The 26,016-nt window shown below is 43.9% G+C and overlaps 2 protein-coding genes across 9 annotated transcripts in view; both read right to left on the reverse strand.

Moving 5' to 3' along the window:
• The window catches only part of GAD2 (glutamate decarboxylase 2), a 34,348-nt gene extending 22,790 nt beyond the window's left edge, over nucleotides 1-11,558 (reverse strand). The window contains exons 1-7 of one of the 3 annotated variants that reach the window (XM_048951005.1): nucleotides 11,370-11,558; nucleotides 11,147-11,206; nucleotides 10,890-11,048; nucleotides 9,944-10,177; nucleotides 6,612-6,702; nucleotides 5,663-5,775; nucleotides 2,752-2,867 (exon numbers count right to left, since the gene is read on the reverse strand). In XM_048951005.1, coding sequence (XP_048806962.1) covers nucleotides 2,752-2,867; nucleotides 5,663-5,775; nucleotides 6,612-6,702; nucleotides 9,944-10,177; nucleotides 10,890-11,048; nucleotides 11,147-11,206; nucleotides 11,370-11,445 — 849 coding nt within the window. In that variant the 5' untranslated portion in view covers nucleotides 11,446-11,558. Of the gene's footprint in view, nucleotides 1-625; nucleotides 763-1,517; nucleotides 1,638-2,478; nucleotides 2,614-2,751; nucleotides 2,868-5,662; nucleotides 5,776-6,611; nucleotides 6,703-9,943; nucleotides 10,178-10,889; nucleotides 11,049-11,146; nucleotides 11,207-11,369 lie in introns of those variants that run through there. The other 2 variants (XM_048951007.1, XM_048951006.1) reach the window with 2 other exon arrangements.
• Nucleotides 11,559-11,656: 98 nt separating this feature from the next.
• The window catches only part of MYO3A (myosin IIIA), a 102,042-nt gene continuing 87,682 nt past the window's right edge, over nucleotides 11,657-26,016 (reverse strand). For all 6 annotated transcript variants that reach the window (XM_048951001.1, XM_048950999.1, XM_048951003.1 and 3 more), the window contains 5 exons: nucleotides 25,266-25,404; nucleotides 18,849-18,958; nucleotides 16,683-16,723; nucleotides 14,823-14,963; nucleotides 11,657-13,611 (listed from right to left, as the gene is read on the reverse strand). In XM_048951001.1, the coding sequence (XP_048806958.1) occupies nucleotides 13,497-13,611; nucleotides 14,823-14,963; nucleotides 16,683-16,723; nucleotides 18,849-18,958; nucleotides 25,266-25,404 (546 nt within the window). In that variant the 3' untranslated portion in view covers nucleotides 11,657-13,496. The remainder of the gene's footprint in view (nucleotides 13,612-14,822; nucleotides 14,964-16,682; nucleotides 16,724-18,848; nucleotides 18,959-25,265; nucleotides 25,405-26,016) is intronic.

The raw sequence follows: 26,016 nt of genomic DNA on the forward strand, positions 1-26,016 counted from the left end.
GTGTCACTGGTGAAACAGAAATGATCAGAAGCAAAGACAGAGATGTCACAGCCCTACTGAACTTGGGGAAGACCTGACAAACATGCATTGGCAGGGCTGGAACAGCCACATAACCCACTTTAGGCTGAATGTAGGTTGTGTGTGTCAGGAGTCTAGTGTCTCTCTGTGGTTAGATGAAGAAGATGAACCTCTCCCAAAGGTGATATAAAATATCTAAATTAAGGAACATTTAAGTTCCTAATTTGGATGCTCTGAGTTTCACTCCAGAGATGCTTCCTCTCACTGATCGTACACGAAGTGAAGCTCTCAATTTAGGCACATAATGCACTCCTAAATTAGGAAAGGAATTACTGAGGAGCTGTGAATTACTCCTTCCTTCCCTTCTCCCCTCTGGCAGCTAAACCTATCATGGCCAAATTCGGATCACAGCAATATCAGTGGCAATTGTGGAGTAACTTCACTCATAATAGCAGAAGCTCTAGATTGGTAGAAATGAAAATAGAGTCTGGTCTGTGATGCTGATATTCTTGACAGAGAATTACTAATACTGGAAACTTTGCTTCCAACTGAAAATCTCAAGAAAAAAAATATATCTCAATGTTTCTAATAAAATCCAGTGACTTACAGCTTTGTTTATTACTACACCACACGTACAGTGCGGGGAAGCGACGGCATTTCATTTACAGCCTGCTTGTTCCACAGCCATTGTTGTAAAACAGCATGCAGCTGTGACAGGGAGAAACGAGAGTCAGACTGAGGAGCCTGGAAGGGAGCAGAAGATCAGTGTGACATGATAAACGAGACAAATGCCATCCTTGTATCTTACTGCCTGTTCAAGTTCTGCATGACATTTCTTAACTAAAAAGGGACTGTGCTTCTGGACCTCTGCAACTCTCTGCCCTCCTGAAGCTTAAAGCCCAATCCCTGTCTGCTGGGCAATTAAGGGTTAAAGGACCCTATCTTTACCTGGTGGGGTTTCTCAGCTTCCCTAGCAGATGTGGTACCACATACACTGCTTGAGGGAGGGACATAATTGGAATTTCAGGATACTTTTAAAATGTAACATTTAAAATGCTATTCTGGGGATTCACTGTGTATTTGACTTTGGAATGTTTAATTTGCTAAGGGAGATGCTTCTTCCTTGGCATGAAAACACAATTATTAAAGCTCATTTCATTATTTTGAGACCGATAGCACAATTAGGTCCACTGTTTAACATCCCATTGCAATGAATACAATGAAATTCTCTAATGATTAATAAGATCTGTTATTTTAAATAATCATGCTGAACCTTATTTGCAGTACTTATTAGCTTTGTAACTTCCATATGAATACTGGATCTCTAGCTGTGAAGCTAACTTTGGAGAGCTGCAAAGCATTTACAGAATATTTTTGTCCAATTGCTTTGGGGACAATTATTCTGCAAACTGGAGCCTGCAGTTCTGCATTGCACCCCATCCTTAAAGAGACTGCCTCCCAGCATTTCTGACCAGCTGTTAGGACACTGAGCTCCTCACACTTGTATGAAGCAGCACATGCTTTCTAAGTCAAAAAGGCAGCCAGGAAGATGTGAAGCAGAAAGGATGGCAGCCTGCTGAACCCAGCCATCAGAGTTCTTTCTGGATGAATCCACCTAGCTGGAAAGAAATTCAAAAGGTGACCATGAAGCCTGAAGACAGCTCACAGCCCTTCAGGGTACAACCTCTTTTCCCCTTCCCCCTGTACAACTATAAGCTGCAAGAAGCTTGAAATGGCCCTAAGTCCCAAATAACCCCATAATACACAAAGAAACACAACTTCCGCACGGCTGTCTGTAAAGCAAAAAGCTGCATTTCCCCCACACGGATCACTCAACCCCCTCGTGCCCATCTCTCAGCCTTCCCCGCTCAGTGCACAGCCAGCTCCTTTTGGCGCCTGAATGAACCCTGCTGTGCTGAGGGCTGTGCTCAGAGGGCAACCCACAGTGAACCCAGTGCCCTGCAGCATGCCTGGCTGGACACTGCACTTCAGTGCTACTGTCTTCATGGGCGTTATTACCCTTACTACATGACAGCAGGGGTGGTTCCAGCTAGAAGTACTCTGATTCACAGGGATCTGTTCCCCAGGACACGGCACACAGAAGCCCAGCATAGTGCATCTGCTATTTGATGTGGTCTCTACCATCCATACCGCATTTATAGATTCAAGGCAGAGGAACCAAAAGGGCAGTGTCCGTGGAGCCTGTTCTCCCCGAGTCTGAGCCACACAGGCATACACAGCTCATCCCTCCACAGAGTAAGAAGCCAGCCCCCTCCCAGTTCTTCATTACCAGTGAAGGAATAACAGAAATGAAGGCATCTGGCTGCCAATTCTTGTTTAGCTACTTTCCTCATCAGGAATTATATAATCAATGAACGTACAGATGTTATACTTATGAAATACACCAGAGAGTACGGCTACACAGTTATTATACCAAAACAGAATAGGTAGAATGCTTACCTGTATCCTGGGCTCACTGCAAAACTCCAGAGGAGGGATCTCCAGAAGAGATCCTCCCCCACTGGCAGTCAGCTCTTAAATGGGCCTTAGGAGAGGTGCAGCCAGGCTCCACCCTTCCGGCAGCACAGGAGAATTGCCTTCACCTGTGCTCCCATGGCTGACTCAGCGCTCGCCTCAGGTGATCAATCAGAGGTTCAGGCCGTCACTCAGCAGTTCCCATACAGGAATTCTCACAAGCAGATGTATCAGATAGGAAAAAACAGAAACACATACGTGTTCAGAAGTGAAGGCAACCAGTCTGGGAATAGCTGCCATTCCTTTTTCTTTAACTTCTGGGAACATCTTGAAACGTGCAATCAACATAGCATACATGTTAGATATGGCACCACCTGGAGTCCACAGTAATACACTGTTACTTTTTCTATGCAGTGTAATATCATTGCAGTATAAACGATAAGTTTTGCTATGGTTTTCCTAACTCTCCAGTTAACATATCTGTCCCGTGTCAGAAACGTGCATTCTTTCTCCTGATGTTCCACAGAGCTGGGTTGTACAATAACAGGTCTACTACACACAGAGAACAATTTATGCATAAAACACTAGTGGGAAAAAATGATTGAGGTTTCCTTTTATCTTCTTTTTTTGTCACCATTTTTCCTTTAGTCCCTAGTTTTACCTATGTGCCACCTATACATTACAGCCAGTCCATGCCAAGCATATCAACAAGGCGACTTTGTGAGCGGCTTCTGAGTGTGACCTGACCTGTCCTCTCCCTCCTGAAGCAGGGTGATGCTTCACACCCTGGCTCTGAGAAAACCTACACTGTGTACCAAGAGACACTGCCTTCTGGATAACTGGAGTAGGAGAGGGAGGAGAAAGGAAAAAAGGGTCATTCTAATAAATACTGTTCTTCTTATCTGTTTTCCAGTGGGAGTGAGGGGAAAAGGTTACCTCTCCCTTGCGCTACTGTTAAAATCACCCATGTACACTGCTTTAAAACACTCATGTAAGCATCAAATGACAGGTCTACAGTATTTCATTCCTGTATTTCAATTATCAATGCACAAATTACAAACATACTCTTTATTTTATGGTTCCAAGACTGTTACTGAGTCTCTGCGTCTACAGCCAAACTGTATCTGGCTGCACATTAACACTGCATGAGCACTATGGGAATATAATGCAGGACCTGAGGCAGAGTCCGAGCACTTTCACATTACACACACCATCACACACATAAACATACATGTACACATAAAACCCAACAGCTTTATCCTGCATATATAGTATACGCATATACACACACATACAGATGATTGTATATTTATGTTTATGCACATATATTTATAAAACAAAAAGGTGTACACTGATCATGGTTTTAGGTTTTTAAATGAACAGGTCCAATTGCTTCCTAACTTTCATCCACCTAAGGATGGAGGAGCACAAGCAAGCACTGCCAGGGAATGGCTCAGCTCATCCCAAAGGTAGCTAGGCTATGGCAGCTGGGATGACGTGCACCATGCACACACACATCCACTCTCTCCACTGAAGAAATGGGAATTGCTGTAACAAGCCCAGGGTGTTGCACTTCTCTTCTACCCAAGGTCCCTGGCTCTAGGCTCTTCCTGTCCTCAGCCCCAGTGTGACAGCTGGTGACCCTGTCAAAGGGGAATTACACTTGGGGCACAGGGCTCAGAGCGGGTTGGGGGCTGCTTCCTCCTCCCCTTACAGTACCTGGGGAGGTATGAGCATGCATCTATACCTTCTTTAACAAATGAGGTAACATGACATGGAGAGAGGTTAAGGGAAAATATTCAGGTTCTCATCCCTAAAATATGCAAACATCATGCAGCAGCTACTGTTGATGATTTAGATGAACTAATGTGTCCAGGTGGAAGAAATTTGGCCTATCTTGTCCAAAGTCAGTGGGCTCAGTATCAAAAGAATCAAGACTGAAATGTTAAGTTGCTTCAATGCTGGATTTTCCCAGTATTTTTTATCTAGTCTTTTAACCCTAAAAAACTTATGAACAATAAGCCTGCATTCTGTCTTTAATTTTGCAGCTCTGTTTACACTCACCATTAATTGCAGACAACAAAACACACCAATAAAATCTGAAGACCCTTGTCAGGCCTCTGTGTTCTGCGTATGCAGTACACAAGAACAACAAGTTCTCAAAAAGTAATGTAAGCTCATCACTTCTTCCACCTCTGCAGAAAGGACCAACCCCAAACTCCTGCAGCAGCTCCTACGTGGGCAGCTGGATGCCCGCAGTCAGCTGCTGATGAGCCCTGCTGGAACTTTTGCACTTGGATTCCCAGCAGCCCAGGCTGTTATCCACAAGGTCTTTCCTCTGCTTGGTATTTAGTCCAAATGCTCTTTTCCCCTCCATTCGGTCTCTGAGCTTTCTTTCCAGAAGAGCTCCTACCCCAACTATCAGTCTGTTCTCTTTTGACTCGCCGAGATGCTGTGCCCAATGTAAATTCTTCTGATCTTTTGCAATTTGGGGAGATAGATGGGCTAAAATATTTAGGTTCAGTGACAAAAAATGTGAAGCAAAAGACTAGGTGGAATGAATAAAATGAAAGCCTTAAGAATGCAGTGTCTCGGTGTCAATGACTTCTCCACAGGCACCACAGGCATTTTTGCCTTACTGATGTGCCCAGATGGAAGCAGGTCTGAGCCTCCAGACACTCAGAAGAAGGAGCCCTCTGAGGTCCCTGCTGAGCATCATGGCCAGCTCATACATGGAAAGCTAACTGCTTACTGTGCTGTTGGTGGGACCCTAACTAACCACTGAATTTACTTCACGGGATGTCCTATTTTTCCCTCCTTGCTCCAATTCCCCCTTTGGTGATGGGCAACATTTCTTCTCGCTGCTTTAATACAACGCTCTTTCTGTTTCATGTACTCTACAAAAAGTGGGGGCAAGGCCAATGTCTCTTCTGATTATGTTTCCCATGTGCCATTACAGCTGCTCACAATGCAGTGCAATTTGCTCAAACAGACCCTCTCAATCACATCCCTGAAATTCAAAAACATGCAATGCTTTATCTCTGAGAGAGGCCACTAGTGGTTATTAGCAAGCGTCCTCGTGAACATGCATATTTAATTACGTTTACTCTTTAACTACAGGGGATGTCACATAGCATAGTCCAAAAAGCAAGCATGAAATATCATGTACCAGGTGAAAATATCCCATCGCCACAGCCCCCCGGCCAGCCAACCATCTCTCTCATTTTCCGTAGCGTGACATATTCCAAAAGTACAAACACTGGAGCAATTTCATAGGTGAACCTGAAACGTAGTAATGCTCACATTTAATGCTTTCATCTTCAACTCTAACACATCTTTTTCCAATACTGCACTACATGATAGCCTCAATATACTCTATCTCATATTGAATAGAGTCCTGTTTACAATACTTTTGATAACCCCCCTTCTGACTTGATGTCACATATTTGAAAGCAGAAATGCCCAGAGCTCTGGAGACTCCATTTCCACCCACTTCAGTGAAACTGCTCATGCCCACCTCCTCCAGGCTCGAGGCTCCGCCCTGAATTCAAGAGCTGCTGGCCCAAATCAGACCTCCTTTGCCTTGCTAAAGCCTGCGTGCTTGTCTTGATGCACACACATCAACAGCCCCGTTCATGACAAGACAGTGCATGGAGCTAAACACGGGCACAAAAACGCTTCCGAGCCTCAAAGTGCAAAAAATTACCAAAAATGTTCTAAATTCTGCACCTCTTTCTTATAGGAAGCAATGCTTCTAACTGCTTGGTGTATGAGATGTACCTAATTCCTATACTTAAATGCAACTGTTCTCTTAGCAAAGCTTTCATTTTACATATTTATGCATGCAAAATACTAAAATATTTTTTCTGTACAATTCTGGGGAGGTTAGCAAAGGAAACCTCTGACATCATATCTCTATGATCAAATTTCAGTGCCTATAGAATGTTATGGAAAATCGTCATGCTGTTAAATGTCAAAATCATTTTAAAAGCAGACAATTGTTTTTCCAGCAACCTTAACATAAAAATTTTCTTTCTTTCATTCAGCTACAGCAGCTAATACTGTACAATACAGCCATAAAATTATATTAAATATCACAAAAAATTTCTTCTACTCACATATTAGTGTTTGCTGCTGATGTCAGCCAATCTGCTGCCAACCCAACCATGTCCAATCCAGTTGAAAGTTGATTAAAATATCTAGGATGCCCTGCATAAATAGAAAACGTTACCGGGAGTCAGATGACTGGAACTGTTCAGCCCTGAGCAGCACGGTTACCTCGGGGTTTCTATACCGAAGGAAGTGCTTTCAAGGCACGAAACAAAGCAAACAGCAATAAATGTATGTATTGGAAAAGGCAGGATTTTTCTTCTTTCTCATTCCAAGTAAAATCAGAGTAATTTCACTGACGCAGACTAATAAATTCCAGCATTCCCCATTATCCTCTCAACGTGCCTTGGAGATGAACACGACGCTGCCTCACACAAACAGCGGCTCGCTCCTGCTCGCGTGTCACATGCTGTCACCGAATGGTTTGTGCCTGGCTGGCTCTGAAAGGCGCGCACGAGCCACCATCGGCGGGGCTTGCCAGGACATATAACATCAGTGATGAATAGCTAACCATTATAATAGACGGGGCAAAACGAGAAAATGGAACACTTTGGTGACTGCTTTGCTCACGACTCAATGGCAGATGATCGCACGGAGATGGCGGGGACGGTGGCGGTGCTCGTCAGCTCCTCTCTGCCAGCCTGCAATTACACGCAGGCTGCCTGCAATTGTGGTTTTAAACAAAACCAGCACCGCTGCCACATCGGGACGCAGTACAGGAATATCCTCAATTGGCTGCAAGTTCATTTATGTTGTTAATCTATTTGGCTCCTGGTATTTTTCCAAAATCCCCTTGGCGATTTTTCTTAAAAACGTGCCCAGAAAGATTAAAACAAGAACAGAAACCATCACAGCTCAGTTTTTCCTACACACACTCTGCAAAGCGCTGTTAAATGGCACAATTACCGATACAATTACGGACGGGTGACAATTATCTGAATGCTGTCCGATGGGAGGAAGAGCCTTCAAAGCACCTGTCCTGCCCCACGGACAACATGCTGCTATGGCCGTCACAGAAAACAAAAGATGGAGCAGGATGATTGAGGGAAGGCAGAACCAGAGCTGAGGGAGAACTTATCTCTGCTCGCCAGCAGTCCCTTATCAGGCATGGACATGAGATCACAGCAGCATGGGGACTGCCCCCTCCCCACAGCACACAGCGATACAGCTGGGCTGTGGAACAGAGCACAGTGTGGGGTGGGGGGCATGGAATCTTGTCTCCTTCCCCTGAGACACCCCTGGTGCTGCCTCCAGCCATGCTGTGCCCCAGCGGAGATACAGCTGGCACTGCACCCCACAAGCACTACCCTGGATGCATGCTCACATGGGGTGGGTGGCTCCCTACGTGCCCTACTGCTGCCACCAGAGCTACACATGGCCACAGCACCAGGGCTCTGTACTTCCCCCGTGATGGCTGTTCAGTTGGTTTTGAGATTTCAGTATTCACAGCTTGGGCTCAGCATCACAGCCAGGCTCCTCACTGGCTCCCACATTCCGCTCCTAAAGAATTAGGGTGTGAAAGAGGAAGCCCTGGAAGACTCCCAGAGACCAGGAAAACTCTCGCTTTGGAGCTAAACCCAAACCAAAAAGCTGAGGAACAACAGAATTCACATTTGCAGCCCCGGTGTCTCAGCAATGCTCTGGCAGTACCCAGCCCCAGATGACAGCTCTGTGTCACTGCTTATTTCTCTAGCCTCCTGCTTGGGTATCTGCGAACCACACGGGTGGAATGTGGAGCCACATCCCAGAACTCTGACTGTAGGAGCATCACCTCCCAGCAGCGATATCTCCGGAGCACAAGTTGCTGCTTGCATACTGCTTTTCTGCAGGGCACACTCAGCACAGCGGCAAACCCACCCCCTAGGCTGACCCCAATCCCACTGCTGGGCTTTTTTCCATCTAAGTGACACTCTGATGCGTGAGCAAGCTGCGGAAAATTGCGGCTTTGCTTACAAGCCATGCTCCAGGCAACAACAAACAGCCTGTGAGGGGCTCAGAGTCCACGTCCGTCCGCCTGTGCAGCCATCACCGAACAAAGGGGTGACAATGGGGAGAGCCCCTCAGAGCCCCCCCAGCACCTGCCTCTCGAAACAGACAGCAAAGCTATGTATTTGTTAGAAATTCTTCCTCCAAGGGCAGGTGTGCATTCCACTCCAGAGAAAGGGGCTGGGTGTAAACCCCGCACATTTCAGCCCCACAAGGGTCACTCCTCCAACCAGGGGAACGCTGTTTGCATTACAACAGCAGCAAAGAAATGCAAGGGATTGGAGCAGCCTCCCATCTGTATGCCAGGGAATAGTTAACATTATTCTGAAGACAATTCAAAGAAGAATGACTATCACACCGCAGGTTAACGAAAATCGCTGTAAGAATTCTGCGCTTTGGTTCCAGGGACCCTCAACGAGTGGGGAAGGCACTGCCCATGCCCTGCACAGACCCACTGGGAACACTAACCTCTGCCACTGCTCTGTAGGTAGCACCAATCTCACCATTCATCGCAGCGTTTTACCAACATTCAGACAGCACCGGACCGTCCACCACTGACACACGGCTGGGCACGGCCATCACTAACCCACAGCATCACAAAGAGCCCCGATCGCCGCTGGGATCAGGCTGCTCCTACAAGCCGACCAAAACGCACGCAGTCTCCCTACAGCCCCCATTCACCCATCAGCCTTTGTCTCTCCCAGCAATCGGTGCACGCTTATTTTTAAGCAATTTCTCAGCGATTCAAATTCTCCCCAAGAGCTCTGTGCACTCCGCTTTATCTCCCAGTCTCAGCACTAATTGCCGCTGCGCTTTTTGTCTGTGTTTAAGGTGGCCCCGGAGCATGGCCGGGCAGTGGGACACAGCTTCCTAGTGGAAATAAAAAAAAGGGCAATTCAAGCAATTTAAGCTTTGTTTCTATTCTTAACCCTAAAGTAATAATAATAATAAAAAAAATTCTGCAGAGAGCTTAGACACATTTCTAATTTTAAGTCCTTACACAAGTGAAGGGACAGAGGTGGCAAACAGCCACCCGGAGCCCCGTGGACTCCAATCCACGTTTGCTGGACTGGGGCTGCTCCTTGGGAAGGTCCCTGCACTGCTGCCCTGGTCCAGGGGAATTAAGACACAGGCCTGGCCCCCACCAGGCAAAACAGAGAGGAGGAAAAAAGGGGGAAATCGGAGGATTCGTTTTAAATGACAAGGGGTGAGCGATGCTGCACCGACAGCCCCAGGGCTGGAAACAGCCCCTGCTCTGTCAGAAACTGCCTGGAAATAGCAGAGCTCCAGGGTTGCTCCGATTTGTAACACTGCGGGACACAACGAGATACCACTTCCATCAGTGCAGCCGTACCTGTCTTAATGGCATACTTGAGCGTGGTCCTGCAGTTCAGGAGGATTTCTTCCAAGGTCTGCGGCTGCTCCGCCAGCTCCCAGTTGTACTCCTGCAGCAGCTCGTTGGGGTAGTGGAAATCGATCACTTTCGTTGATCTGTCGAAACTTTTCACCACGTACTGCAGCAGAATGTCCACCACATCCTGCAGGAAGGACAGCGTCGCTGCCTCCCCGTCACACGCTGGCAGCAGGTCTGGGGGTGAAGGGGGAAAGTTAACACTGCTGCGGGACTGCACGGATCCCAAGCTGCTCCTTTTGTGTCTGGGAGATCTTTTTGTTGTGTTCAGCATAAAGAAATTTTACTTTGATTTGTTAAGGAATGTGGACCGTGTTTCAAGGGATGTGCCAAGGGATGCGGTCAGGTTTTCGTTTCCCCATCTAAAAATAGCGGGTTTTGCTCCCAGGATATTTCAGATCAATTTCTGAGACAGCAAGAGATAGCAGGTGAACGGGGAAAAAAGGAAAAACGAATCTCGGGAAAAAACGGGAAGTTGGTAAACAGGAAGATAGCGGCCACACGCAACCCCCGCCCCGCCATCAGTGCGCGATGGAGCCTTGTCCCCGCAGCCCACAGCTGGCTGGCAGCACGGTGCTGCGCTCCGGGCAGTGCCGCGGCCGCGCCGTCCCGCAGCAGCACGAGGCGGGGGGCTTTGCTGAAGGGCAAAGTCACCGTGAGCTCAAGTAGGGTTCCTCCTCCCCGCAACCCACCACCACCCCCACAGGGTCCGCAGCGGGAAGGTCGCTCATCCTCACAGCGAGCGACCCTCAGGCTCCAGAGCGCCGCGTGTTCATTTTTATTGCGTTCGGGAACCCTTTCGTTCTGTACTTCCAGCGGCTGCGCAGCGGTGCGGGGCTCGGTGCCCGGCGGAGCCGCCGTGTCCGAGGCCGCCGCGGAGCGCCGTTACCTGTTGAGTGCAGGAACGCGTAGTTGACGTCGGCTCTCCGGCAGCCGCAGGGCTTCTTGTCGCAGGTGCAGGTGGGGCAGGACGGCCGAGGCTCCGCCGCCCTCGGGGTCGCCTTGGCGCCGGGATCCGCGGGCTTCTCGGCGTCTCCGTAGAGCAGCGCTTGACAACGACAAGGGGACGCGCGCTCAGCGCCGCGGCCCCCGGCCCCCCTCCCCGGCCCGAGGCTGAGCCCCGGAGCCCCGCAGCCCGGCCCTTACCGCACAGCTTGTTGCCGATGCCTCCGGTGAACTTCTGTGCCACCTGGCACCAGGCTCTGGCTGCAAGACATAACGGAGCGGGGGTCCGCGGGTCGGGCGGGGGTCTCGCCCTTCCTCGGGATCCCCCTGGCCGCCCCGATCCCGCAGCTCCGGGACCGACGTCGGACGCCGCGGTTCCGTCGGGTCGGCTCGGGCCGGTCCCGGCCGCTCTGCGCCGCCCTACCTGTGCCGGGGCTCTCGGCGGCCGCGGAGCCCTCCTCGGTCCCGAAGGGCCAGAAACCGGAGCTGGGGCTCGCCATGAAGGAGCCGAAGCGGACGAAGAGCTGAGAGCTGCAGCCCGGGCGGCCCCGAGCGGGTGTGCGCGAGGGCGAGAGCGCGGCCGTGTGAGAGCGCGCGGCTGCGCCGGGTGGCGGCGAGCGGAGGGGGCGGGGGCGCCCCGGGCACGCGTGGGTGGGGGCGGCTCCGTGGGCGCCCCAGGACGCTCCCTGCAGGCGCGGCGGCCGTCCTCACCGGGCCGGGCCGGGCCGTTCCTACGGCTCGGGGGGAGGCGCTTCGGCGGCGGCGGGATACCTCCGGGCGGGCACCGACGGGACGGGATGAACGGAGAGCACCGGCACAGCGCTGGGTGGAGCGGAGGGTGTTCTCTCGCACCGCAGCTACGGCTGTGCAGCCCCGAGAGGAGGGCAGGGACACCTGTGCCCAGAGCGGCGGGAAGGCTTCCCCTCTGCCAACGACCCGCGAAGCGCTGAGAAATCCCCGTCTTCCCTCACCCTTTCCCGGGGCAACCCCCCGCGGCTGCGAGCGGGCGACTAGGGCGGGGCAGCCCTTCGCTTCTCTCCCGTCGCCGCCCTAGGAATGAATGCTCCGCTGCTCCCCTCGAGCCGCCGCTCCGCCGCCCAGCCCCTCGGACCGCGCTGTGCGCTGCTCTCGCACACCCGGGTCGCACCCGCGCCCCGCGAGCTGAGCCCCAGGGCACGGCCTTGGCTGCGCCTCTCGGCGGGGACGGCGCGGCGGTCCCGCTGCGCTGTTCTGTCGGTGCTGGGAGTAACTGAGGCCCGGGCAGCCGCGTCCCTGCCTCGCGCATTGTTATTAACGGTACCGTTTGAATAGTATTCGAGAAAGCAACTTTAACGCAGATTTTAAAATTTAAATGATTTATCGCAAATTTTACATCGCAGCACGTTGTAACCCGGTGCTGTGGCCCTGCTGCCAGTGAGAGGTCCGGAGGTGATGGCGGCCCACCCCTCACTGAGGGCTGTGTGTGCGGGGGGACAAAGCCCCAACCTGTGCTATTGTAGCCTCTATGGAGCGCGGCAGGGGCACGGCCAGGCCTTCCTGCTAGCTTCCCAAAATCTGCCTCCCCTTGTAGTTACAGCTGGCAACATGCAATTATGAACCCTGAAAGGAATAACGGCAATTATCTGCATAATAAGGCAAAATAAGGGCTTGTGAATAAGGAATCAGGGGAAATTTTGAACACGGTGGCTATCGCCTTTATTTCCATTTAATTTCTAGTGGAACTGATTAAGAATGATCATTACATTTAGGCAGCAATCAACCGGAGAGCATCTTTCTGTTCCTTTCTTGGCACCCCAGAGATTAAGGTTCCTAAAAATCTAATGCAAAGCAGATCAAAGCAAACATGATCCAAGTGCTCTGTTAGTGACGGGGTGAGGAGAGCTGGGTCCTTCCATCCTCCGACATCTCCAATGCTACATGCAGTGCTAACCTTTATTGCTGGCCACTGGCTTACAGGAAAGTCAGTAGTGAAATAAACTGCTACAGAACGCGATCAATTAATCATTTGTTTTCATTAGAGGGACACATACCACATAGAGCTTATCCCAAAATTTAGGCATTGTAAACCTAAAATAAATAGAAATTCCCCTGTGATGTCCTTGTCATTTATTTCTTCCTGTAAAACAATTTACTAGAAACAATAACTAAGGTTTTCTGGAGGTGCCTATGGGATTTTGGAGGCTTAATGAGGAAATGATAAACTATATGGTTTATTTTAATTGGGTAAGAGTGATTAAATGCAGAGAGGAAAACAACACGCACCGAGGAAGGTAACCTACATTTAGGCTGCTTAATGCTTAATAATTTTAAGATGCAGTAGTGGTATCTGAAGGAAACCTGATTCCTTATTTTTCTAAAGGTATATCCAGCAGTGATGGTGTCCCTTTGCATCGGTGTTGGGCTGTAAACTACAGTAATTCGTACTGACATGAACACACATGTTGTAAACCTGAAATGTCAGAGATTTAAAAAAAAAAAAAAGAAAAAAAAGGAAGCATGTGGTATAAAATGATAAAAAAGATGATGCTAATAACAGCAAACGGCAGCGGGGCTAGAACTGCTGGATAAGGCGCCGGCGCTGCGAGGTCTTCCGCAGCAGCCTCCGGTAGTCATAGGGATTATCTTCTGCTCTGCTTTCTTCCAGGGAGCTCTCCGCAACCCTTGACCTAGGGATTAAGTGCAGAAGTGTTTCAGGGATTGAAATGAAAACGTTTACCTTGGCAAACACTCCTAATCGGTCGCTTAACTTCCACCCTCAAGACAAAAACAGAAAGAAAACCCAACCGTGCTAGGCCTCATCCAGCCGTGCTGCAGGAAGCAGCACCTCAGAACAAATGCAGCTGAGATGAACGCAGAACAACGTGTTCTTCTGCAATGGGGTCACAACAAAGGGCACAAGGCCACTGAGAACATGTTGTGCTATTTCTCATCCATATAAATCTGACCTTGCATTATTTCACAGCTTTCTAGCTGAAAAGTGAAAGATTTGGAGTAATTAACAGCCCTGGCAAAGCATCATTTAACAAGTGAAGTAATTCCCTCACATGATGTTTAATTCTGCACCTTCACAATGCCATTCTACAATGGACGTAAACACTGCCTATAAAGTGCCAAAAAGTAAAACAAGCAACAAACACAGAAAGCTCTACCAACATTTTTGTTATTATTTTGGATATGTTTTTAAATCCAGCAGTCAACCTGGCGTTTTCTTTACATTTTTACTTGGATGCTTTGCAGGTTTCTCTTATATATATGAAGATACAAACGGAGCCATAAATAAAATAAATGTGGATGTTTTCGTATGTGCAATCTGTGCCTGAGCATTGCTAAGAATATGAATTTTCTTTGCCCAGCAGAGGTCCCCCTCTATGAAGTCTGTGTGGGAAGAGCCACCCTTCAGAGCTCCTCTCCTGACTACCCACTCCAGCGGTGCCGCCGCAGCCATGAACACAAACAGTGCTATGGGACAGCAGGAGGAGGCACTCAAGCAGGGGCCTTATCTGTGGAAAGCAGTTGAAAAATTCGGCGTATGTCCAGCTTTTTGGAAGCTGAAATGAGCTAGGTTCTGCTTTAGCTGGATCTGGTTTTCGATCAAAGATTTACAGCAGGAGTCTATCTTATCTGAAGCTTTGGAAGCCAAAACAGGTGGGCAGGCTGGAGATAAACCATGCTATCATTTGTGCCTCCAAATGAAGATGGAAAATTTTCTGCTATCCATATTCCAAGCGAATTTAGCAAGATTCAACAAATAAAAAAAAATAGTTTGTCTAATTTGTTGTGTTTTTTTTTTTTTTTTAATGAACATGCACATAATATATTTTTTCTCTGCAAAGATATGCAACGTTTATTTGTCCTACTATGCTTTTGTGTAAGTTACCTCTCAGTAGTTCTTAAAGTTGAAGTTCTGCGCTCGACGGGATGTCTCTTCCTTTTTGTGGTAGAGCTGCTGTCCTTTGAGGTGGAACCGGTAGATGAAATTTCATGGTAGTAGATATCTAAATCTAGCACCTTGCCCAGACTGTCAATAAATAAGTAATCTAAGTCAACAATTCCACTTTTGAACAGTATATTGAACATTCAAAAGTAATACAATCAGATATCATTTCTGTGTTCAGAATGTAAAGAATATATGTGAACATAAGAAATGATTCTCTGGAATGTAACTGCTGTATGATGCAGATGCTGACCATTTTGCAATGCCTAGGTACTTTCAGATGTTCATAAAGCAAACGTGTAACTAAAAAGGTCTGAGTTTACTACTGCATTCAGTAGGGATGCATGTTTATGTTACAATTCATCTGATATATTTTAGGCATCTCTCTTAGGAAGATATGAATAATTTTCCTAAAGATACCTATTTTTTTTTTCCATCTTATTATATGAAGAGAGTCTAAAGCAAACAGTTCAGATACTGGTGCCAGTAATGCAGATGTCTGTATGTTTTTAGAATGTTAAAACAGAATGTAATATGTACAAAAAAAACCCCACCACAATCCAAATATCCAGTTTAGAAAGGTTAGGGAAAAAATCTATCCTAAAAGCAACCTGAAAAAGAACCTTCAGAATTCTGTTCTCACAGTGGTAGAAATAACTCTTTGATTTCAATTGCTATGTTCAAATAATGTAGAGTCACCACACGAAAGAAGATGCTGTCATGGAACTGCTTAACCAAATTTAAGATAAGTGAAGCCAAGCTGAGGCAAGATGGGAAAATTATTATTACTGTATTATTATTACTATTGTTCACTAAACGTAATATAACTGTATTATTTTCAAGATACAAACAGCACCAGAAGAGCTGTAACTTAGAACTGACATGGATGTTAAGTGAGTCCTTTAAGCAGTTGCATAATGAAGTGCAATTTAAACAGTGGTTGAAGGAAGCTATATGCACATATTAAGGGCATATATGTAATATAACTTCATTTAGGATATATTTTTTTGATATAGTGCTTGTATTCTGCAGCCTCAGCCAAGGATAGCACTGAAAGCCCATTCACACACTGCTCAAGTACCTTTCCTCTCTGAACAGGCTTCCATAGAATTTACAGTGTCCCTAGGGAGCAACAGAAAAGCTCATGTATATGAACACAAATAATAGGGTGCTAGGATGTAAGGCAGAAGCTGTGAACCAGAGCCTAAAGCACATGTAAGAATCTTAAATACAGAAAGGCAGGGTGTATGTATTGTTTCCTTTATTTCTACAGAGATCTATCAAAACAGGTTAGTTACACGGTGAAGAAGAGATTTCTGGTTGAAATTTCAATGGCTACACTGCTTTACCTGTTATTATTATCTTACAGTTGTATTAATATCTTACTGCTTCCATTTTTTATTATTATTGCCAAACCACTGTATATTTTTAGGAGAGAATTTTAACAGTCTTCGTATTTTGGCTAACAAAAGAGAAGTGGTTGCTCATTTGCTTTGACTGGAATTTTAAGCACCTTCAATTATTTTCTGTGTCAGAACTATCTTTGCTGTGGACCTTATCTTAACTTATTATTGTGCTTGTGTTGCCATGGTAAAGGGCCATGCTGCAGTAAAACCAAACAACTGAATTCCATAATGGATTTCTGTCGCTGAAAATTGCATATTTAACTTTGTGTATGATGCCCTTCTTCTGAATCACCAAATTACTGTGCATTTTTAATGCTTTATTTCCCTAGTTGAAGTGCAGCTAAGAACTATGTCTAGACTACTAAAAAGACAATAGTGAAATAATGGAAAAAATTACCTTTCTTTTCTTGGTTTCCGTTTTTCATCTTGTACTGATTTCTAAAACAAACCACAGAATAATTAAAGAAATACTAAGAAGAAAGTTTATGCAAAGATGCAATTCATCAGTATGCTTGGTGGGGGAAGCGTTGTGTATTGTTTGTTAAAAGAAAGTACATAGAACTTATTTGTGGAGTAACAGAGCAAGTGCACCAGCAAAACCTCAGCATCTTTGTGACTAAACATGTCACTGAGAATGTGTTAGCACTGGTACTCCCAAAAATCAGTTACCATGCTTCGGGAAAAAAAAAATAACAACAACCAACAAACCAGTGGAAACTGACTAGAATTTATGAATTGTACACTGCTTAGCCACTGAGAATTGGGGGTCCTGATGGACACCTCAGTAGGCAGGCAAATGCACAAGACAACAAGACATATAATTTCAAAATGATAGACTGATTTGTAAAACAAAACAGTAAAAGTCCCAAGTAAACTGTGACTTGCATGACCAATGGCTACCATCAGGTTTCACTTAATCTTGATACGCAAGATGAGTCAGAATGGAACTTGTCTCACATCTGTAGTGTGATGTGAAAGAAATACCTGCTTTTGTAGGAGGGGCCATAAGGCAAAGGAAATTAAAAAAAACCAACATGTTCTCATACTGTGCTTTAACTTTCAGGTAATCTGGGCATGATAATCATTACCCTGTAAGAGCTGTTGGTCATGGAGATTTTTTGTAAGGCAGAAAAGCCATGAAAGATGGGAAAGCTGACTGCCTTCTGGTATCTCAAATCAGAGCTCAGTGTCTTGTCCAGTGTCCAAGAGCAGAAGAAGAGGTATGTTCACTTCCTAAGCTTCAGTACAAATTGATAGCGAATCTTTACCTCACCAGTAAATTTTAAAGTTCTAAAGGAAAGACAGACTTCCATTTTTTACAGTTTCTTGAAAAACACAATTAATTGAAAGCAATATTAGCTAATATATTGGAAAATTGCTGCTAAAAACTTGTTGAAAAAGTCTCCAACATCACTGCAGTTTTTGTTTGCACTGATGCGATGCCATTTGTCTGATACGGAGTTGGCTGCATAACAGATTTGTTTTCATAAAATAAAATGTTCCTGCCTGTATTGCCTCAGCTTTCTAAAAAGGCATTTGCTTTAGAATTATACTGAATTATACTTCTCAGACATTTTACAATACAGAATACAGTGTCATGTCTTTCATTTCAGCCCTTTATCTTACCAATCTTGTTTTCACAAAACACATCTTATTCTTACATACCAGTTTATTTTTAAGAATATCGTTTCATTTTAGAATGCAATTGTTCCAAAGCTGTGTTATTTACAAGCCCCCATAATAAACCATAGCTGTATTTGTCTTTTTTGGCATGCCAGACACAAGTCTCCCTGCAGGCCCCTGTGACACCTTCTGTTGAAAGGAGAAGCAATTGCTACGGTTATTTTATTAGCTGGGCTCTCACCGGCTGCTAAAATAGGTCAGTAACATACAGGCACCTCGAGCAAATGAGTTTAATTGCTTTTCTGCTGGAACTGCTTTCTGAGCTGCTTTCACGCTTTCTCTCTTTTTGCTTACTTTCTTGCTTCCCCCCCATATATTAACGGCACCAAAGTCAAGAATGGAAAGCAGACCTTGGTATCTGAACTTGGACCGAGGGCTATATATAGAGACCCTCAAATCCATTAGTCTCCTGAGCTGTTTGTATTTGCCAATTCCTTCATAATCACAATCTGACACATTTGTAAAGGAAGTTGCAGTGTGCATACTAATACAGCCTATTTTAATATTTGCTCTCTCTGCAAGATCAAGCACTAATTTATATGCTCAAAATAGCTCTCCGAATGAACCTGCTTTTCCCCATGACTTATAAAGAATCTACAGAGAGCAGGCACTTATTTTAGGTATTGAAAGTGCAAATGCTGCTTATGCATATTATAAATGTAGATACGTTCAGGTACAAAAGTAAATATTGGCCCAATTTAGGGCTCCAAGCAGAGTAACTGCACCTTACTAATTTCAAACCTGGTTTGAGATTTGATGTTTTTGCAGGGCACAGCTCTCACGCTGCATCAGAAATGAACACAAGAACTAGGCAATTAAAAAGTATTTTTAGGTGGGAATTATCTGGCAGTTTAAGCCCACAATAGCTTGCTAAACTCACATGTATTAAAGTGTAGTAGGTGGAGTCTTCAGGGTTATTTAATGTCTTGGGCTTCCGCGGCCTCCTTGGGGGTCTTTTCAGGGGGCGAGTGTCTTCTACTTTGGCTGTAACTGTGAAAAAACAGAAAATAGCAAAGCTTATTTCTTCATAGAATAGGAGGCTTCTATAAAGAGAGGAGGATTTCACCAGAGAGTAAAAAAAACATCCATTTAGCCACTTCTACTGCTTGCAGTCACTCAAGAATGCAACTGTTTGGAGCAATTCTGCAATCAGACTAGAAAGGAGAATGAATTTACTCATTTGAGCTCTGATGACCCACACGGACACATGCCATGTAGTGAATGCCACTCTGGAGCATGCCAGCACTCTGCCTGGCATAGATTTCTCCTTAGTAGGGTTGGTGCTGCTCACTGAGAGAGAGGCTCTGAGGGGCAGCGTCTGTTGGAATGCCACCAGCTCATGACAGGGAGCTGAGCAGGGTTGTGATATTAATCACTGAGGTGCCAAACAGGAGAAACAGCATTAAATCTCTTCTCTCCCTGATTCAAAGGCCGGACCTCTATGCTATCATGGTGTAGGTTTTCCCCAAGATCTCCTGCTGAGGCTGTTCTGTGTGAAGTCAAAAAACGTACCACTGGGCAGTGTGACAATGCACACTGCACCCACTGCAATCTAGTCTGCATTCTCTAGTTTACTCAACTCGTGGACTCTGCTTTTGCAGAAATCTTCTACAGAAATGGAAAGAATGTTTTCATTCTAAAGGAAATAAAACCAAGAATTTACACAAAACGGAAACTGCTGTCCACTAGTTGTCTCCCAGCTCCAGGCTGGATGCTGACTCATGGGCTGCACGAGTCCCTGAAAGAAGCCATCTCTGCACATATAATTGAAGATAGTGAGGGTGGAATAAATAGCTAGCTGTCAATGAGCTAATGAAATACATTCTGCTCATCTACTGCTTCATATGAAGCAACTCTGACTCCATAACCCAGATGTGCTAATTACACATGATTGCATCTCAGAAGGAAGAACATATTTTGTTCTCTAATGGCCACCAGAAACTCTTACACTGTTAAAATGAAACCTCTCCCCTGTACGTCAGACATCTTTTTAATTAAGGAGAAAGCACGATCATTTCAAATGAGAAATGGTCAGTAATGCATCATTGTTGACTCCTGCAAAATTAGCCGTGTAAGTTTTTGTTAGGTATGATAAATAAAGGCTTGTAAAGGTCATGGATATACAGAGGAGCCAGAGTGAATAATGTTCATTTAAATTGTAATGGGATAATGATTACATTCATTGTCTTAGTTTCTTATCTGAAATGCAGACGGCTTCTCACGTAATGAATGAAACAAGTACTTTTTAACATTTTGCAATGTAAGAGAACAATGGTGTTTTTCTAAGTCAAGGTACGGATAATTCCTATGAAACAATGAGATTCATGTGCAATAAATTCATTTCACTAACCTGTATGAAATATAAATTACATTCTTTTATTTGAAATGGTATGGCAGGCCTGACTGTGCTCCACATGGGCTGTTGTTACTCTGCTACATTTCACGTGGGCCTCCTGGAGTTATCTGAGTTTCCCTTTGGGGACAGTAGAAGAAAACCTTCCCTATTGTATTCTTAAAACCAACAGGAGCCTAACTGGAAACAATACCTTAAAAAAAAGCAACACCATAACAAAACCCACAAAACCAAATTAAAAAAAAAAAAAAGCAGCAAAAACCACAACCCAAAACAAAAAGAAAAGCCCAATCCCTTAAAATTCTACATAATTCAAAAGAAACAGCAAACTGCTTGTGTGTAGGACAAAAACTACATCAAAGATCCTGACTGCATGAAAATCTGGAAAAAGAACATGGAATCAAACTGTGGGCTCTAAGAAAATCTTAAGATTCCAATAATGCTTAATTTTTTTAAATTTTCCCTTAAGAATTCATAAAATGTATACTGCTACATCATTGAATTCATCATTGTCAAGCATATTGGAGCATTCTCTTATTCTATATTACAATTATTCCGACTGAAATTAGTTGTATGTTTCTCATTTATTTGTTCTGCAAAAACATATTCAAAAAATCATTTTGACAATGGGGGTTTAGTAAAAAACAGCTTTTTATCTTGGCCTGCGCTCTGTGCATATCTATAAGCTATTCTGAAGAACTGAGGGGACAGAAGCATTATAATTATATATATATATATATTATATTATATATATATATAATTATATAATTATAAAATTCTGTGATTCTGTAAAATTCTGTGATTCTGTGATTATCCTGAGGCAGCCAGTCTTCTCAGCTCGGACATCAACCATTCCTTTATAAAATTACACAGAGAACAGAAAATGTCATTCTGAGTTTTGCCTTCAAATTACACAGTGGGTAAAAGAAGCTTGATGGATTTAGCTTTCTTTGTTTCACCATAAAGTAAACTTGTGATTTGCATCAGTGCTTAGATTTGTGTGCTTGTTGCTACTGAAACACAGCTGATGTGGTAGTAGTTAGTTGTGGTATTGGACAATTCCCTGCACGGAGTAAGGTTTGCCTTTTGCTGCTACAAATCTGTAGCAGCAAATCTGCTTTCCAGAAATCATTTACTCACTCAAGTTAAAGGTGGAAGGCAAATTAAATATCTAGGCTTGATAAATGGTCGGTTTGATGTGCTTGTTTTCCAGATGGTCTATACCTTTCTGCAGCAAGCAATGGAGCAGAACAGAGTAAAATCATTCACTTATTAACAGGCAAAATATGTTGCTTCATTACATAGAAAAGCTTTCTTTCAGAGCACTACAGTAAAATATGTTATTGCCTTTTCTGCTTAAAACTTCAAATATCTGCAGGAAGATCTGGTCCTGTGTTTTTGATCTGAAAGGGAAAACCGATGCTTCTACCTAATGAACATTTAAATATGCATGCCACAAAAATGATAAAAGTCCATTCAAAGAATCATACAATTATTAAGGTTGGAAAAGACCATTATTATCACCTATTCCAACCATCACCACCATGCCCACTAACCTCAGTGCCACGTCCACACGTTTCTTGAACACCTCCAGGCATGGTGACTCCACAACCTCTCTGGGCAGCCAATGCCCAACCACTCTTTCAAAGAGGAAAATTTTCCTATATTTCCACAGGGCAGTTAGCCTGTGCTCTGTGGTTGCACAGACACAAACAGTGCTGCTGCACTGCCACGTGCCTTAGTGCAATGCATAGGAGAAATTAGAAACAAAGACATTTGAAAATTCACTGACATTATTTTTTAAGATTTTACCAACAGGAAGATGGGTCAAACAAATTTGAAAGCTGAAAGATTTCCTTCAAACTACAGAAAATTTGGAAAGCAGTGTCTATTTGAAACATTCAAGAACGGGAAAGAAATGCTTGAATAAAGATGAGTCAGTATCACTCGTCCTTTAGGCTGAACCTTCTGCACATCCTGACATACAGTGATAACCTTGGAAGACAACAATCTAGAGGAATCTACATCTATGGATGCTAATGCAAATTATCATCTGTCTTACAACGGATCACATACTGAGTACTGAAGAAATAGAGAGGCTACAGCTACGATAAACATCTGAGCAATGAAAGGTCTTTATTTATTAGGTCACCTGGAGAAACAGTTAAACCTGTCTGCATGTCACTGAAGTGACATGGTACTAGTTTCATTCAGTACTGCTCCACATCTTATGCAGATGGGAAGGATAAAGCCAGCCCCAGAATAAAGCAGGAAGAAAAAACAGGCAGGAGATCCAGTAATTGTCTGGGTTTTGCTGAGGAGACTGGAAGTAACCAGAAAAATGCAGGTATAGTAACCGGAACTACAGAATATGATAATAAAAAATTAGCAGCTATTGACCTTCCTCTTCCCTGTAAAGGCTGCCCAGGAAATCTGTGTAAGTAGTGCTCAGCAGCAGGGGGGTTCCGGGTGAAGACCCCACCTGTGTCACAGCTTTGTGGAGCTGAACGGGTTCTTGGCTGCTCTGAAGTGCCTTGTACCATGAGAATTTCAGTCTAAATACAGAAAATTCTCTTCCAGAGATTTTGTACTTGCAATGTCATTTAATACTTACAAGGATGGGCATTGTTATTCATCTGGTGGAAAAAAAGATAATTGTTTCCATATGATCAAGTTCCCTTCCTTCAGTTTTTGACCTCAAAAACTACACTGTGGCCTACTACATTTGTGCATCTGTTCTAACCTCAAATGACCCCAAGGCTCACTAGGAGCCCAAAGGGGCAGCCATTTTGGGATGCAAATGGGATGCAGCCATTTTGTTTAGCTGAATGTATTTAGTAAGCAGATGCAACTGAGTCGGTGATTTGAGCTACAGGGAATATTGCTTATTCTAGGAACCTTGTACAGTGTGCCTAATGCATTTTTATAAATACAAATAAATTCACTTATGAGCAACTTAACCTTGTAGATTTAATATTCATTAAAACTTTTGGCTTGAATGTTCTTTAAACTGCAGGATTTACATTTTTATTAAAATAAACAGCTTTGAAAATCTGAACACTTGTCACAGTTTGCCATCCAGCTTTCCCACAGTTCCTCCCCTTCTGTGGATAGCAATATAATAGGATATTTTATCACAGTAAATTCTCAGATGGATAAAGGCCACCTATCCACTGATGAAGGCAGACAAGCATTGCTATCTGTCATAAAGCCATAAAATACACATCTCATGTTACAGTTATAAAATGATGTAAGAAACTAATGAAGCTGAAGAAGGTGTATAAATAAGTGCAAACCACCAGAATAATAAGATATAGACGTGATCTGAAGAACAGCTGATGCTCAACAAACACTGCTGTAGGGCAGGAAAACAAAAATGGCCCAAGAGGGAAACCCAAAGTAAAAACTGTAAATGTGTATAAATCATACTGAAACACAATGCAGGGAAGAAAACAAGAAAGCTCCTCCCTATTTAAAATACAGTGCATCACTCACGTCTTCCTGCCTCACTTTAGCATGGCAGTCTGCAGCACAACACCTCAAGTCTTTATTTTACACAGTTGCCTAACTCATGGCATACAATGTTTAAGGGCAAGGTAGGAGTTCAGTCCAGCTTCGTAGTCGAATAACACCCGCAATTCCATTCTAAAAGCATCTACCTTTGAAAAAGTCAAAGAAAACACTGTCCAAAGATAGACTACCAGTACCATTGCTGAAATTTTTTGCAAAAGACAATTAGACATTATTAACAAGCATTTAATTTTTGCACCTGTAAATTAAAGAGAAAGTGAAAATAGGGGCCTAGTATCAAATCCAAATTTTCTTAAATACCATGCCTAGTGCACAAAAGAATAAAGTGTTGTCATGTCATATATTTATTGGGAGAAAAAAAAAATGAAGAAAATACATTCTTTTGTTAATATCACATAGCATCATTTTGTAAAAAATTAAATTTCTTTCTTTTCATCAAAATGAGGCTAAAGTCCTGGTTTCTTATGCAACTCAACACTATTTTCATGGTTGACTTACAAAGTGTTAGGACTTGGTTCAAAGAAATGTATGACACTCGTTACATCTGTGTTAAAAAGGATACAAGCAGCACTTTCACACACTTCATCATTGGGAAAACGCTGTATTATGACACTGCAGGGGTATAGAATAGTGACATGTTCCAAGATGAAGTGAAGGTAAGTGGCTGACTGGTAAACACTTTAAGTGGGATTGCATTCACAGGTGATAAACTCTGGCATCCTTTTGTCTCCTGTGGAGCTAATTTATATCAATGCTTAGAGAGGACTCTGTACTACTCTGCTGCTGATACAGTTTTATCCTATTCACTTGTTGAATTCATGAGACCTTCAGCTGTCAAACAGTCTTGGTTGTATTTTGGGAACCCACTGCCCATACTAACTGGAACATAAGTAACTTTGGAATATGTTTTCACAAGTAGTATACTCTTAACTACAGAAGTTAAAAGGATGCTAATTACTAATACGAATTTACTTATAATTTTAAAGTCATTCCCATCAACATTAGGAGGAATTAGAATTTTTGATAGACTCAATTGCACTTCTGGGTAGCTTAAAATTTTACTCAGCAAAAATGTGCCCAACTTTGGTAAAACATTTGACATAATACCTAATATAGTCTTGTATTTTACCCATTGCATACAACACTGAGCAACAGTGAGTAAAAAAGAGCCAATGTGGAATTTTTACCAAATAAATGTACCTCTAGAGATGCTATGACCAGGTCTTACAAAGATTCATTCACCAATTTTAACAAGCACTGAAACAAAATACCAAGAAAAAGGTAAACGTGTAAATCTCTAACAGGCTTGGATATTTCTCTGGAAAATGCCCTTGAGAACATGAATAGGAGTTGTTTCTTTACAGTCCTGCTGACAAAAGAAAAATTCTTCCTAACTGTTAGGTTCAACATTACCTGACTGACAAACATGAGCAGAATGTTGGTTGTTAGTTTGCTTATCTTTGGACATCATCACAGGTCTCAGCTGATGTGACAATATCATTTCATTTAATTTTTGCTGCAATGCTAAGTAGTCTTCAGATAATTTTGATATCTGAAAGATATAACACAGAATTTCCCATTGTTATATAGATATATATGTTCCAAGGTAACAAAAGATAAAATGGTGGACTGGAGAATGAATTTAAAACATACTGCTCCAGCTGCTACAGTGCAGGTCTCTACCACACTCAATCTCTCAGTCCTCTCCTTAAAAAACAACTCAGCAAAGAAAAGCGTAGGAAATCCCACACTGCCACCCAGTCCTGCTGCTATTTGATACTGGTTCATTCAGGTGAGCAGGGGCTGCTTTGGTGACAGTGGGACGCAAAACAGCTTCTGCAACAGGACACTTTTCTGAACATGTTTAAGTTCATGGCATTGACAAACAACTTGCATTTATGTTTACAGAGACATTAAGGCCTTGCCTTGTCAATGTATACTTCAAAGAAAGTCAGAGCTTCTGCATTTGGGTTAATACTGACATAATTTTTTCCCCAGTTTTTTAACTTCATTTTCCCCTTCTTTCTGAAAAAGGGTATTTCTCTTGCAGCCCCAAATATGCATTTCTGTGCAATGCTCATTAAAAAAACATCAGTCTCAGCTGAGAGAATGACGACCTGGTTCTACTGAAGCCAGTAAAATGACTGCCATTCTGTCATTGCTC

Source organism: Lagopus muta, chromosome 7, assembly GCF_023343835.1.
Source record: "Lagopus muta isolate bLagMut1 chromosome 7, bLagMut1 primary, whole genome shotgun sequence".
NCBI lineage: Eukaryota > Metazoa > Chordata > Aves > Galliformes > Phasianidae > Lagopus > Lagopus muta.